Source organism: Pholcus phalangioides, unplaced genomic scaffold (genome assembly GCF_987345545.1).
Source record: "Pholcus phalangioides strain wild (caught in Gottingen) unplaced genomic scaffold, Ppha-v1.0 ptg000002l_1, whole genome shotgun sequence".
NCBI classification, from domain to species: domain Eukaryota; kingdom Metazoa; phylum Arthropoda; class Arachnida; order Araneae; family Pholcidae; genus Pholcus; species Pholcus phalangioides.
The window spans coordinates 801,217-817,917 of record NW_028301595.1 but is presented as its reverse complement, the minus strand read 5'-3'; the positions used below and the strand labels follow the sequence as shown (position 1 = coordinate 817,917).

General features: G+C 37.9%; 1 protein-coding gene across 1 annotated transcript in view; it reads right to left on the bottom strand.

Moving 5' to 3' along the window:
• LOC149089029 (uncharacterized) overlaps positions 1–16,477 on the bottom strand; it is a 30,526-nt gene extending 14,049 nt beyond the window's left edge. Inside the window, exons 1-2 of the mRNA XM_089236728.1 lie at positions 15,799–16,477; positions 6,079–6,192 (exon numbers count right to left, since the gene is read on the bottom strand). Of these exons, the coding sequence (XP_089092854.1) occupies positions 6,079–6,192; positions 15,799–16,231 (547 nt within the window). The 5' untranslated portion in view covers positions 16,232–16,477. The remainder of the gene's footprint in view (positions 1–6,078; positions 6,193–15,798) is intronic.
• Positions 16,478–16,701: the final 224 nt, after the last annotated feature.

Sequence of the window (16,701 nt, the reverse complement as noted above, 5' to 3'; positions counted from 1 at the left end):
CACCACATCCCGGTAAAAGCAAGTCTCGTCCACACATTAACGGTAATTATGATTAATCTTAAGCTGCTAATACCACATATTATATATCCGTTTCCTGTTTTTCATTAAGAAAGAAATTAAACCGGAATTATATATATTGCACCGGCAAGCGTCTGGTGTAAGCAATTCGGTGGCACAAGTTGCACATGAAGTGACTCCGCGAATTTAATGACCCGAACATAAGGAGCACCATTGTCACCATTTAGTTCATGTTTTTTTCTTCTTTCTCTGTGTATTATTACCAGAGCTTTCTTCAATAATCCCAAGAACTTTCTAAAAAGAAGAAGCGGAGCGTTTTCTCATGAGAAGATTGAAACAAGATCTCATTAAATGAAGTAAAGCTGGAGAGCAAATAAAAAAAAGTGAGAGGAGAGATCACATTGACATCACGGTGTTTTATTTTCACGAATTTCATCGAAAAAACGTCAAACACTTTACGTCACAATAAGGCGATGGCAACGGGATTCTATTCATCATGTTTCGAAGAAGAGAGTGTTCAAGTGTTTACGTCATCATGTGGATATTGATGCCACATTTTTTTGGCATTTCGGATAACTAAAGAGAGATCGCGAGGATTCTCGTTGAAAAATAAAGACTATTTGCCACAGTGCAGTGTTCCTCAACTTTTTCCAGCTCACAGACCTCTTTGGACAATATTTCCTTTTTGTGGCACCCCCCCCCCGTCTTACCCAGGGCCTCCTAATCTTATCCAAAAGAAAGAGAATCTTTCTATTTAATTACATTTAATCAAAGCTAAATTTAAAATGAACAAAAATTTAATAAATACTAAGATTAGTCTCTAGAATAGGGTCTTCAACCTTTCTCGAGTTGTGAGCACTCTGCTTATGTTTATCATCAGATGAAGAGCACCCCTTACGGTGAGGGTGCTCAACTTTCGCAGGAGAGGGCGGGTCATTTGTTTGAAAACATGACGCTGGTAACTTAGGTAACTTGAGTGATATGTAACTATCTTGCCGGCCGCTTAAGTGTTCTGGAACTGTGCCACACGTCTCTTCAGTGATCTGCAAATATGCTCCCCTTTACCACATGTCGTGGCTCCCCTTTCATTTGATTTTCACCCGTGGCCCTCTTCACCACTTGTCGTGGCTGAACCCCCTTGCATCTGATTTTCACCAGTATCCCCCATAGAATATCCTAGGACCGCAAGGAGGCTATACGGCCGAGAGTTGAGAAATACTTATGTCATATAGGGGGTGTTTAAAGTTCCACGTGTCCACCTATGTCTTGAAGATTTCCCTCGCAACACAACCACAGAAACATGAGTAATCAAAATGTCAGAGTTGCCACAAGCTGGAACATACTGAGGGTTTATGAACACGTTTTTTTTTCTAGGCGGGAGGTTATAATTCCGTATAGGCTAATTATACTACGGCAGGAAGTTATATACACATTGTGTGACACTATGAGTCACGAAACCTCTTTTTTACTACTTTAATGGACCTGCACGTGTTACCTAAAGGGTTGAAATACGGTTTTTTTTCGATGTATGACAGAAAACGGCGCCTTGGATGAACATACAGATGTGCGACTGACAGGCGACGATGAGCTTTCTCTCATCTGAGCATAATATCCAATACTTAAACCGCAAGGATATGGTGTTTCCTCGGTTTTTACAACTGTCTAGCGACAAGAAATTGATCCCGCCTACGACCTCCCCACCCCTCCTGCATGCAAAAAAGTACTATATTTGCCCACAAAACATGGCAATATCTTCATGTGAGTATGATAATCCAGAAGTTTGAGCCACACACATAACACTTGAAGACCACACTCAGGAGCGGTTAAGGTTACCGATTAAATCTATGGTCGTGCATGTGTTTTCAGCAAACAAGGAAGATATTTTGGCGATTTATTACAATTATTATCATCCCAGTGTCGACATTTTGCACAATACGTGGAAATTCCCCCGAAACTTACGCCCATTTTTGTTTTTTTACAAACGAGCGTTTCTCTCGCGGCACGAAATTACAAGGTTTTTTTGTGCGTAACCAATGTTAAAAAACTGAGAAAAAAAATAGAACCAGTTCAACTTGAAGCGTCCACTTGGAAATTATTAACTGCTCTGATCGAGTTTTATATTTATTAAAATATTTTTGAAACCTTAAAAACCACAAGTGTGGGAAAATACCCTGATACGTCGTAATTGACCGTGTGTTGATGGTGAATTGTGAAATCAACTCTTTAGCAACACCTTATCTTCCCCCTAATATTTTTTTTTGCAACCCGCAACCAAGAAATTGGTACCGGGAAAAACTTTTTCAGAATCAAATTCCCATCAAATTAGGTTAGAGATTCCTTTTTCGATTGAGGAAGAAACACAAAAATGCGTATAAAATCTCCGGTAAGTTTTTCTCCCAAACAGGCAAAATAAGAACCACGTAAAAATTGTTTGGAGGTAATTTAGAGGCACTTGCGGACAAAATTCACAAGGGTTTCTTTTACCCTGAATCGGCAATTGAAGAACGTCAACCACATTAACTCGGGGATGGGCAAATATATATATAATTTTAGGCGTTAGCCGAATTTCTCAGTAGCCAAGAAATATAAGACCGGGATTACACTATAAAAGTTCGATAAATGTCCTTTTATAAAACTTGAAAAAATGCAATCAATAAGGTCACCGGTTGCATTTTCTAGAATGCAACCAATAACTTTATATTGGTTGGATTTTTCAAGATTTATAAAAGGAGAATTTTATCAAACTTTTATTGTGTAATCCCGGCCTAAATAATGTTTTTTGACATTTCGGCGGGATTTGACTCTGCCCCGTATTGGAAGGTACCCTGTCATGAAATAAATAAAATTTTGTGTCATCCATAGACACTAAATTAGCTATTGCATATAGCAGGGCTTGATAAATCGAATAACAGTTTATGTGCCAACCGAATTTCTTAGGTCTACCCCCCCCCCACAAGCGGGAAAGCCAGTCCCAAATGTTGTTTTTTTTTTTTTTTTCATTTTCCTTCTTCATGATCCTTTTTTGTAAATCACTTTTTTGGTCATTCACATGCTTGCACACGCTCTATGTCACCCTTTTTAATCGCCCACTGACCTGGTCCCTTGCTCTCGTGGGGGGGGGGGGGTTGGATCTATGGAGGGCTATAAAAATGTTGCCGACCTCCTCCAATTCTACTAATTTTCTCGGCCAATCATTCCTGAAATTTTGCTGCCCCTCCGAACTTGTTGCCTTGGGCTATAGAACGCTAAGCCCTCCTGTAAACACGTCACTGGTCAAGCTGTTACTAGGCATTGATAAGGAAAAAGAAGTCGTGTCTCTGCAGGTGTATTGGATAATGCACTTGCCCCAATAGCAAGAAGAGCTTGGTTTGATTCCAAAAGGAGACGAGCTATTTTTCCCCGAGTTCGTTTCGGCATTAATATCCAGAAACTCTCTTTCCTTGATGTGTTATGGGTTGAGGAAAAACCATTTTTCTTTCTGTATCGCTCTATGTAGACACATCTGATGGGTCTAATCCTTTTGAGGGGGGAGCTAAAAGTAAAGTTTCCATCTAACCAGAAAACATTTAGGTAACTTAACAGAAATCAAAATTCTGTCCATCAATCAACGGCTGGTTTATACGGTCATATGAAACGCCATATTTCATGCCTTATTGATTTCTAATCAATTCCGAAGGGAAATGATCACAGTCACTGATTTATAGCATTCAATGAGAAAAAGCTGAAACGTCTATTGTAAAGAAAACTGTCAACAACATGGACGTCGAAGCGAACAACTCTAGACAAAGCTATCGATTAGAAAATACGACGTCCTGTCTGAGATATACGGAACATGCTTCTAAAACCATACTATTAAAGGCAATCCGTCTGTAACTCCCGTTTTTTGATATGATGCTTCGTCTAATACAATTTTTATATTCTTGGTTTTGTCTGGTTGATCGTCTCGCCTTGCATTTTTGTGTTTATCGGCACCATCATGAAATACCAATCATCGACAAAAATAATAATAAAAATACAGTAAATCACAAAACCTTACAAGCTAGCAGGAAATCGAATCGGTTATTATGTGGATGACGATCAGAAAAATTCACATTTGCCTCTACTTTTCTCATCATTATCCATAAATTATCGGTTTCGGAACCCTCAGAAATAATATCCATCCTATAGAAAGACTGCCATAATATACGCAGGGCTTGTCAAATCTCAGGTAACGGGTCCCCATTATTGGAGTTTCAGAACACAAAATTTTCGGGATTTATGTCGAACAACTGGAAAAGAGGTGATCAAGTCACAAAATAGAAAAATAATTATTTTGTTATTTAGCATTTTTCTCGGAAGAAAATATGCTTGGATCTTCAAAAATTCGGCCGGTGAATAATTTTTCTTCGATTTTTCAAGCTCTGCAGAACAGAAGTAATTGATGCTTTAGTTTTAATCAAACCCTTGATGATTACTGGGGCTTTGTGCGGGAAAAGTTGAAAGAAACATTATTTTGGGCTATTTTTCGGGAAAAAAGATATTATTGGCTCTAAATATTTCACCGGCGCCTCGATTTTTTTTCAATTTGTTAAACCGTGATGATGGTTACAAGCCCCCAAAGCAGATGTCGCATTTTTCTGCAACGTGTCCTCAGTTGACTGAAAATTTTCAGAGATAAAAACAAAACTTTCCATAATAGTGTTTTATACATGAAAGAGAGAATTCTTTTTTTCTGTATTTTTCCCCTCAAAGTTATTTCCGAGATTGTTCTGCAGCAGCACTGATTGTTACGCCGATGTTTTCGGTTTTTTCTATACTCCGGGGAGGCTTCTTCAAAACCCACAAACACATGAATATTTCTTGAATATAAATGTTTTTATATTGCAACACCAATAAAATATTTTACAGCATTTGATACAGAGGAAAACCAGAAAAGTTCTCGAAGACCCCAGGGGTTCTTCCTATTCAACAACTGTTGGGATGATTTCGGTCTGTTTGACCATCACATCACGTCGTGAAAAACTCAACGTTTCACCCCGAAAGGGTGACGATCATCTTCCGGAGAAAAATACGTGCATCGTCGTCGACAAACCATCACTTGATCATCGTAAAACGTGAATGGAATCAACGCACTTATCCACGACTCGCTCAGACAATCCGAAATTCGCCACACACTCCTTATTCATTGCACAAATACGAAAGCCAGAACAGGCGGAATGCCCATAAAATTTATGGATGCCAAGCAACCCAAAATAAGAGCAATTATTAAGAAAAATATAGAAATTATGAGAAAGATATAATGCATTGCCAATAAAAACTTATGGTTGTCTTATCTAAGTACGGATAGCTCCGATCGATTTAGCTCAATATTACCATTTCTTAAGTTTCTGCACATGATATATAGCAGGGCTTGACATATCCCAGGCGCCAGATCACCATGACGACGACAAGAAAATCGGTATTGGCGGTTAAAATTTCCCAAATGTGGTTGCTAAATTGGAATGAATTTGTAAATTGGAATCTAAGGACGACACAAATTTTTTGATTTCAATATGATACATCTCTTTTAAAAAATTAGTAAAACAACTATTAACATAAGATATTATAAATATCTTTAAGATTAGTATAACATTTTAGTACTACATCTTTTAATAGAGTAATTTTTTAAACTAAGAAATTGGTAATGGCACCTAAAATTTTAGTTTCTAAATTGCAGGCTGCGAGCAGCGCAAAATTTGACTTTATAGCAGCATCACTGTCAACCTGAAAGAGGGGGCACTATTCCCTGAGAAAGTCAAAAAAATTATTTTGGGCCTTTTTCTTCGGGTAAAAAAATTTTTGGCGCATAAAAAATTATTCTGGTACCTAGATCTTTCTGCAATTTGTCCAGTCCTGCTGTATATGTAAATGAAACACAAGTTCCAGCCAAAACCACACATATAGGTACATGATTATAAAAAGAAATATCTACTAAACAAGAATTGAAAAAGGGAGCAGCGGGTGACAAAAGTTTGAGAACCACCCACTACCTTATGAAGAGAAGACTTATTATAGAAATACCAAATACGTATAGGTACTTACGGCCTTTTGTACGAGGTTCCCTCGGCCCATCGACCGTGATTTTGATGGCCTTGTTGTAAGAGGCTACCTGCGGAGGATTTGTATTGACGTGGATCGTCAAATTGAACCTTTTGCCTGTAATAAATGGATTAAAAGATCTACGTTCAAATAATTTGAAAATAAAATATTACGTTGAAAAGTTTTCATTTATATTTAAAATAACAATAAAATGTCTTCTCTCTCTCTCTCTCTCACATACACACACACACACACGTGCAAAGTGGTTTTCCCACGAGTAAACCACGAAGGTTGTATTTCACTTGAAAGGAGAGCGTGTTCACTTCATATCAGCAAAAACAGTGGTTTTTAACATCAGTTCACGCGAGTGTTGAGCGTTATATATACGTATATTACTGCCACTCTTCAATCGACCGTGTAATTCATACACAAACACAACACTATGTATTATATCTGAGAGAGAGTAAACACACGGTGGTTTACCACTAGATAAATAAACGAAAAGAATAACACGTTGAGGGCAGAACAAATAAACACTATAATCGATTCACCGCAAAAGAGAACAGAGGCTGAAAAATGTGGTTTTTACCGATTTTTCTCACTTGTTTGTTTTCAAATTGCGGTAGAATGTCTAGTATCCGAAATAGGCGATCTGATTTGGGATACGACGAATCTCGCATAAGAACAAGTATCTTCGTACGTGAACTAAAGCAGTATTTCTCAACCGAAGGGCCGTGGTCCGGTGCCGGGCCGTGACATCATTCATACCTGGCCGCGACTGATCTGCCGTATCCTTTCCCCCCACTCATGTTCCGTTAATCATGTATTTGACCGGGCATTCCACTTACAAAAATAAATGAAACCGGGCCGCGGGCTTCCAAAGGTTGAGAACCACTGGACATACAATGTCCCGCGGGCCTATGTCCAAGCTGTCGGTGGCATTTTTATAGATAATTTTAATGGATTTTGTCATATTTCTAGATCGATTATTTAAGACAGCGGTTCTCATACAGTGTCCCGTGTGCACTTCCTAGAGGCTCCGCGACCACTCGAGGATAATAAAATAAATCAATAAATTTGATAAACAAAAAAAAGAGGCCTAAAGGGTACCGCCATACTAAAAAGGGCTCCTCGAGTTAAACAGGGTACCGCCATAGAAATTATACACTGAAAAGGGCTCCACCAGTCAGAAAAAGTTGAGAACCGCTGATTTAAGTGATTCGAAATGAATCCTAGATCACTTAAATTGCCCTTTCAGATCTCTTGAATGACTTGTGGCACATTTCTAAATCACCTCAGCAATGACTCGCGGCTTATTTCCTGATGACTTAAGTGGCCCGCGCCACATTTCCAGATAACTCAAGTGGTGTTGCTTGTGTTCAGAAAATTTTACAAAAATAAGTTTAAAAAAAATGTTTTAACACGATATCTTTAGGTCAGGGATTGACAAATCCCGGGCGTCAGGTCGCCATGGCTTCCCCCCCCCCACAAGGGTTCCAGCCCTGGGGCCCGTCACAATTATATATATTTTTTTGTTTTTTCATGCTATAAATTCCCTATAGAAGGGCCAGTGAAAAGTGGTTCTTTGGAGGCCCGACAAAGATCCCAGCCTAGGGGCCCTGCTCCAGGATGTGGGGGCAGTTTTGACGAGTATAAAATCAGTATTGGTATCAAAAAATATTTTTGTATGCGATTGCTAAATTGAAGTATATGATTGACGATTTTTCTGATTTCATGAAATGTGTCTTTTTAACATGGGAAAATGGTATTAAGTCCCTCCCGGAAAAGGTTAAAGAAAACATTATGTAGGGCCTTTCTTCTTGAGATTAAAATCATTCTTGTCTCCTAAGGAATTTGGCTGGCTCCTAAAAATATTTTCGATTTGTCAAGTCCTGGACTTTATTAGCTTCGAAACTCTCATAACTAAGTGCTGGAAATTGTAGAAACTCGCTCGTTGTGTTCATAAAATTTTACACACAAATAAAATAAAAAACTATTAACACCATATCATAGCCCGGAGCCAAATGTGGCCCTCGAATTATCTGATGTGGCCCGCGACCTGAAACATAATTTTGTGAAAATGCAGCACATAACCGGATTCCTTAAATGACCCGCGGCAAATTTACACACCACTTAAATGACACGTGGCACATTCCCACACCACTTCAGTGAGCTGTGGCACATTTAAAAATCAAGTAAGTAATTTCTAGGTCTATCGCAACGGGCAATTTACTGTCGACCGAGTTGTGCCCGAAGTGTTAGCGCGTGTACCTGAGTATTAGTCTGAGTGCGTAGAAAGTGTTGTGTGTGGAATTTGTTAGCCGCCATCTATATTTCAAATTGTTAGTGAGTTGTTGTGATTGAATATTTGTACCGTTGTAGACCCGTTGCTCTCTGTGGTGGGACATTTTAACGGAGAGATCGGCTCGTATTCGTATCTCGAAGTCAGGAACCACAGAAGACCAACTTCAGTCGACCACCACTGTGGCGCAAATTCTTGCCTCACTTAAGTGGTTCGTGGCACATTTTTACCCCACTTAACTGACCCACGGGACATTTCCAGATCATTTAAGTGACCCGCTGCACATTTACAGATAACTTGAGTGACCTGAACCACTGTTTCAGAGCATTTAAGTGGCCCACTACTCGAGTCACATTCCCAGATTACTTGAATGCCATACAGCGCATTAACAGATCACTTATGTGCCGTGACACGTTTTCAAACCAACGAAGTGGCACGCACTCTTCGAAAGATTGAGCAGCTAATTCTCTTAGGTCAGGCATCTTCAACCCGTTACTCGCGAACACCACGGTGCTCTCTGGAGCATCCAGAATGCTCGATACTTGCATTCGATTTCGTGCTCGCGAACACTTGGTCAACGTTACAATTAAACACATAGCACAAATTGCATTCAAAAGGAATGAAATAAGCCTGATTACATGCATTCGTACGTCAAACTTGCTGTAAGGGTGCTCTCATTTTTTATGATTGTACAGACAGTGCTCGCGACTAGAGAAAAGGGTTGAAGACCTCTGTCTTAGGTCATAGATTTGCACGTGAACCCTCTGAGTACATACGTGTAATTAGAAATGACCATTTTTTAAATTATTCCGTTTCGTATAGGTTCTGGTGAATTGTCTTTTAAACGTAATTATGGGGAAAAAGAATGTGTGTTATAGCGAAACTTGATTATCAAGACACGTTATAACGTCTGAAAGGAGCAGTTTGGTTGATTCCCTTAGGCGTAAGGAAACCTTATTTTCAACATCAAACGAAATATTACCTTCCGTTTTTCAGTACTTTCGTTTTCACTTTTGCGTTGCTTTCCCCCGGAAATCATGATTGAAGATCAATATTTTAATGCGATGCTTGGTTTGCCTCTTTCATCGATTGCTGTGGCAATAACAACATGATTCACTGTATGATCAAGGTACGGGTCTCTCCCCAGGAGATCAACATTCATTACTGTGAATACACGCATTTGTTACCTTTTTTTATATCGGCTTTGTCTTTCATTTGAATGGACTGACTTTGAATTTTGAGCCCCCATTAAAGGAATAATATGTCATGGGTCAGAAGAAACCTACGAATCATTTTCATCATCAATGCAGATTTCAGAGATGTTTGCCCTGCATAATGGTTACTGTATAAGTAAGTACACAGACCTACGTAGAATTTTCTCAAAGTGGGGGTTGGGGGTTTACGTTTTTTCCTGCAAAATAACACTATAATCTCGGCTTCGGGGGGGGGGTTCTCCTTCTTTGTGTACGCCAATGAGTACGTGTATATATCGCGCATATCGGGAGACAGAAACGAAAGATCGAATCAAACCGACGGCTTTGTCGAATTTCTAAATATTTGTTACATTTTTAACAATAGTTCAAGTAAAAGGCACAAAATATCGTACATCCGAATACACGTTATAACGAGGAGCTAGTTTAATTAAACCAGTACCTTAAAACCTTAACCTCGTTATATCGATGCAATTCCTTCGAGTCTTTCGTGTCATTATGGTCGAATTTGATAGTAATATTTTAATATTCTTCGTATATATACTGAAGTTGCTAAAAACGGGTGAGTTCTTTTCGAAATAGATTTGATTGCAGCGCTTTATCAAAAGTGGCACCAGATGTATTGCCAAATGGAGATGCAATATTTAAGATGAGTACTTGCTTTCATACGACATCAAATGAAAGACTAGGCGGAAACTTCCCTCGTTTTCAGTTAAAGCACCCATCCCCTGTTTTAATGTACTGGTGCCGTATCTGATAATGGCGCTCTTCGATTGGGATGTTAACAAACAGGAGATGTTGTCAGAGATATCTTATCACATAAAAACGCACCCTTTTTCCCACAATAATATTTATCATTACCGCGAGATATTATTACATAAATTTCACCTTATTCTATCAGTTACGTAACTTTTTCCCAGAAACTTTTCCCTTTTATAATACAGGCAAGGATGGAATACAACATAAATACCAAAAAAACACTTTTTAATCAAGGATGTGTTTGACATTCCTTTATTCCTTCACGGACAATGATTACATATTTGAGTACAGTATCGGCGTATTCGAGAAGAAAAGAAAAACATGCATCTAATGCTGTGTGCTTTATTATGCGAGAATTTAAATGACCAACTATCACATGTTTAGAATCATCCAGGCCAAAAAATGGACAACCCTCAATGTAATTGAATATTCGATGTGCCATTCCTATAATGGATGGGAGGGAATCGCAGCCCCCCACTACCGCTGATAATATAATTTTTTATCCTCAAAATGTACCCGACACCCTTGGCCAATTTCTCGGCAAACTGGGGAGGCATGGTCAGGGCTGCAACTGGGGGGGGGGGGGCAGGCGACCGTGCACTGGACTAGAGGGGGGGGGGCCCGAATTAACCCTTTAACTGCTTCTTCTATATTACACTAGGGCGAAAAAATACGTGCTTGCCCCGGCTAACAAAGTAGCCTATCTAGTTGCAGCCCTGGGCGTGGTAATTAGTTAAGGAGTAGATTTTCTTAATTTGAATTTTTATATCAACCCACCGTTCAATTAATGTAAAATTCACGTTCCCCTCCGTAAAAAAAAACAAAAAAAAACTTCAATCTGTTGCGCTTAGCACCCTAATGATCAAGGGCTTACGCAGGATTGACCTTTGGAGGGCACACAAAAGACTTAGTGAGGGGGTTGCAAAAGTTTTTCTTCCATAGAAATTTTGAGTTACCATCCTTCAAAAGCATTAAAATAAACAGAAATTGGTTAACATAGCATATAAAAGGGTATTTCCCTTCGATATTTTAATTTTTCACCGAAATATTAAGTTTTCCCCCTAATTTTTGGTCGGCTTAGGGCACGTGTTCCCCCCTCCGCCTCTCCTAATAATCACTCGAAATTGCCTACTAATGCTCGCTTCACTCGAAATTGCTAAAAATGCTCGCTTCACTCGAAATTGCTAAAAATGCTCACGTTATGTGCAAAAGGCGATTCTGAATTATTTTGATCTTCAAACTGGCTGCAGTAACGAACGTTAAAAGAACTCTTTGCACACACGCAAAGCTACGCATTTATGGCTTAAGCCAGGGGTCTTTAACGCATGGCCCTCGGAACCCGCCGATCATTTTTAGAAAATGGTTGAAAATATTGAGAAACGATTAATGTTAAATGAAAGAAATAATTTCAAAATTAATGGAAAATAATTGTAGAATAAATGAAAGAAATAATTCCAGAATTAAAAATTCAGAATTACTGAAAGAAATAATTTTGGAACTTTCGAAACAAAAATGATTTCAGAATTAGTGAAAAAAAAACCCCTATAAATCAATGAGAGAAATAATTTCGTATTTTCTGTTTGAAATTATTTCGCAATCAATAAAAGAATAATTGCATAATTCTTGAAAGAAATGATTTAAAGATCTGTTGAGAAAGGTAAATAATTTCAGAATTAACATAATAAATAATTATAGAATAATTTATAATAATTATAGAATAATTATAATAATAAAGCTATTCAGATTAATAAAAAAAATTCAGAATTGTTAAAAAAAATACTTTAGAACTAATTGATCAAAACTGATAATTAAGAAAAGAAATAATTTAAGTAAACAAAAGTCTACAATTATTTTTGCCTCAGTTTAACTCGGGGGCCCAACTGCACGCTTCTGGGGTCTAAACCCTCCCCCTAAGCCGAGATTATAGTGTTATTTTACAGGAAAAAATGTAAACTCCCCCCTTGAGAGGAAAAAAAAATTGAAATCCCTCTTGAGAAAATTCTGCGTACGCTTATGACCGTATGAATCAGATTCGCTTTATGGGCTCTTTTCTGATGCTCAGCAGAAAAAGTGCTCGCGATTTGAGAAATGTCTTTGAGTTCCTTCAGTGTTAGAAGACCACCCATCTGGCAACTTCGACGTACGAAAGCTAACTCATATTAGCGTTAATCCTTCAAAAGACGATTAATTAAGGTGACGATCGGTGCTTCATATCCCAAGCAAAAAGTTGACGTTGCTTATACTTATAGAAGCTAAAATTGTTGGGAAGAATGGGAATTCGACATTGAACAGACACCTTCAATAGATCTCAATCTCAACTCGTACTAAAAGAGAAAAAAGACGGACTTCACTCGGAGCCACGATTGCCAATCAGTCTGACCAGTTGTTACATAATACATTACATTTTATTTCCCTCTCTTTCGGCAAACATCTCCGCCAGACCAGACAAAAAAGGCGATAAGCACGCTATTGAAGAACGATTATATCCTACACTAAACGGAAGAAAAGCAAACGGGCAATAAAACGGTAATCACCGTGTTTGCTATTATGGTGGAAGGATCACCCATGGCGGGGCAAGTCTCCTTCAAAAGATACCGGTAGGGTCCCCAAATACCTAGGGGCGGGGGCCTTTCTCCTATGCAAGAAAAGCGATAGTGTCGAGTTGTCTTTCTTCACCTTGGAGGCTAATGGAAAAGAAAAAGAGCCAATTTGTAGAGATGGTGTCTCCAAATAAATAGAAGAATTTTCCTCGTTAAGTGAGGGTGCTCTTTTTTTTTGTTATTCCTTTGTCCGAATTTGTCGCAGGAGGAAATTTCCCACGCTCCACTCATGATTGACAAAACAGAGGAAAAATTCATCTTGTTTTCTCATTGAAGGGCATTTCCAAAGCGTATCAATTAATACGCTTTGGGCATTTCCCTGATTTCGAGGAATATTCATCGTTCTGTTTATGCAACGTAGGCGGTATGTACATAATAACAAGACAATTTATTTTCATAAATATTTAAGAACTATTCGATAAGTTTAGCGTGGCATCTACAGAAGAATTCTCAACTGGGGCGGACCAAGACAATTTCCAATAAAGGAAAACACAGAAACTGATCTTAATCTAAAATTTCACTACCCAATCGGTCCCATAAAAAACCCCCTCCCCGATTGTTCTTGTAGTCAAAATACTTGACGTCAATGCCGAGACCCAGACAATATTGTTTATAATTTGTGTTAATTGCATTTTTAATTGGGTTGCTGTTTTTTTTTTTTTTTTTTAATATATGACATCTATATTTTTATGGGCATCTTTTTATCAGCCACCTCGTTGGGCATTTTGCCTGTTGTGGCGTTGTATTTGTATTTAAGTATAGATCGTAAATTTTTCATTGTAATATGGGGAACACATGCTCGTGAAATACCAAAAAAGCTTCGTTTCGTTGTATATAAACTTTTTTTCATCTCAAATACTAACTTACAGCCAAGTTCTTGAATGATTTTTATACACATGCACTGTTTTATTCTCTTATAAACTATGATATAATTATCTGGGGTGAAGACTATAAGACAAATTTACAATCTAGTGTCTGTAGTGTAGAAATCGGGGGTGTTCAACATATGGCCCGCGGGCCACATTTGGCACTCGGAGCTCTTTGTCGTGGCCCACCGATCATTTTCAGAAAATTCATGAAAGAAATGATTTTGGAATGAGAGAGGAATGAGAAACAATGTGAAAGAAATACTGTAATTCTAGAACTGACGAAAATTCAGAATAAGTGAAAAGAAAAGTAACTCATTAATCAATGAGAGAAACACCTTCGTAATTTCTGATAATTATTTCTCAATAAATAATCACAGTCATTTAAAGAGATTCCAGATTAAAAATAATCTCAGAACTAATTAATAAAATCAGTAATTAATCAAAAGTTTCTTCAGAGTTGGTGTTAAAAATATTTTCAAAGCTAACCGAAATTGATAATTAATAAAAGAAATAATTCCAGAATAAATAAATCTTCAATTATTTTTTTCCATATTTAACTCGAGGCCCCATTGATATTTTCCATTATATAAGATGCCACCAACTACACTACATGAGTTGGTGGTCCGCGGGCTTCGTGGGAAGTTTTAATCTATGTCTGAAAGGTTGAAGACCCCGGGTCTACACTATAGTGTCCATTCAAATACAACACCACAATAGGCAAATGCCCAATGTTGCAAAATAAATGTTTTAGAACCATGAATAATATTGGTCTTCCTCATATATACACAGAACCTTAAACTTATATTACCTTTTAGATATATAATGTTATAAACCGAATTCTTCTCACTGTATACCTGGATAAATCAATATGTGCTGTAAGAAATAGTATATTATCGCGACGACTAATAGAAATCCTTATTATACCACACTGTCGAAAAGAAATTTTCCTGAAATATTTTTACTATTTAGCTCCCAATTTTACAATGCATTACCTTTAGGAATGCAAAATATACATGCCTTCACAAAATTCAAGAAAGCCATTTTCCAATTAATCTTATCAATGGACGATATTGATCTGTATATCCAAAAGTTTATCTAATTCAGTATCGCATATAATTTATTTGAATGTATATATAACAAATGTTCATTTTTGAATATAGTGAATGCATTTGTAATGTAATTATGTATGTGCATATATATGTTAATACAAAATTATTATTCTTATTATTTAATGTATATGGATGTATATACCATATTATTTATAACATTTATTCACTCTTTTCACTGTAAGTTTTGTTCATATAAATTTGTTTCGAAAAATACATAAAGAGGAGAAATAATTTGCGGATTGGCAAAAAAAAAAATAAATAAATAGGAGAGAGATAATTTAATCGGCAAAAATAATTTAAATTGTTAATTTAATTAATATTTAACCAATTTAACTATTAGGAACAAGGCTCTGCCAAAAGAGCCAATCTTTTTAATAAAAATTAAGAAAATTAACTAAATAATTAATTAAATAATTAAGAATTTATGATATAATAATAATATATTTATAAATTATTAAATAATTAAGAATTTAATTACGAATTAATCTTTTTATTTTTTCCAAATTTTTAGACTAAATTTGGTTGAAAAGGGATTCCCACTATCAGAAATTAAAAATTATAATTTGCAAAAAAATTGAAATTAAAAAAAAAGAAAACCTTGTTGACTAATAAAAAACTGATTAATTCATGCATTTATATATACATAATTAGTGTTAATTTATGTTTTTAAAAGTTATTAACTCAAAATATCTCTCAGAGGAGTTCTGTGGCTCCCCCTGAGGGTGGGTCCCGCCACGACAAAAAAAAAATTAGGAAAAAGATCTAGAATATTTGAATGTCAATTATTTTTGTAAAAGTCAAGTTAATTACCAATGAAGTTAATCAACGCTGAAGTTAAATAACACTATTAGTTGAGAAGTAGCGTTAGCTCACCTCTGCCGCTGCGCCCAATAAATCTCAAGTCATTGAATTTAGCCACCTGGTTCTTGACAACAGCCGTGGAGTTGCGCAGCTCGGCGCAGCAGTTCTCCTCGTTGCCAGCGGTGACGGTGACCACGGTACCGTCCGGCACGTCACCGAGGCACACAACTCGGAAAGCCACAGGTAGAGTCTTGTTGGATCTCCAATGGCTCGGCAACACGGTGCACATGAAGCAGGGGCTACCGGTACGGACGAGTTCACCCGAATGCTGCGGGTCCAGACCGCAGAGTTCGGCCGACGGCAGCAACAGCTTGTCGCCCTCGATGCCCGGTAGTGCAGCTGCGGCCGAGTCTTCGTCGTCGCACACATGTTTAGAGCTCATGCGATAGCCTTCTTCGAGTTGGTGGTGATGGTATGACACTGTCAATTCCGGAGGTAAGTGCATTGCGGTACGGCGTGCGGTCCGCCGATCAGACGAATGATATAAACGAGGATATTCCGCTAGTAGTAGTCAGTCCTTCTTACAGCTGCTCAATTGGTAGGTTCCGGATGACAAACCAAAAAATCACTGGGGATTAAAACAACAAAGAGAGTATCAAAGCTGGAACACACAACACCCTGGAGGAATCGCCAATGAATCTGCGGTTTTTTCGGAGTCGTGCTACTCCGTCGAGATCTTACGCGCAACAACACAAGACGTGGCCCACACACGTGATTATACGAGCCTCTTTCGTCAGAGCCACACGTGACTCATTCTCTTCCGCCCGATTACTCGATTTTCTAGTTGCGACCCATCCGCGCATCGACGCAAAATAGTTCCTCTCTATTTCTCTCTTTCGAAAACTACTGCCAAGTTGGTGAATTTATCGCCTCTTTTTTCTGTGTATTCGTTTGCTTTTTAAAGGTCGTGTTGAT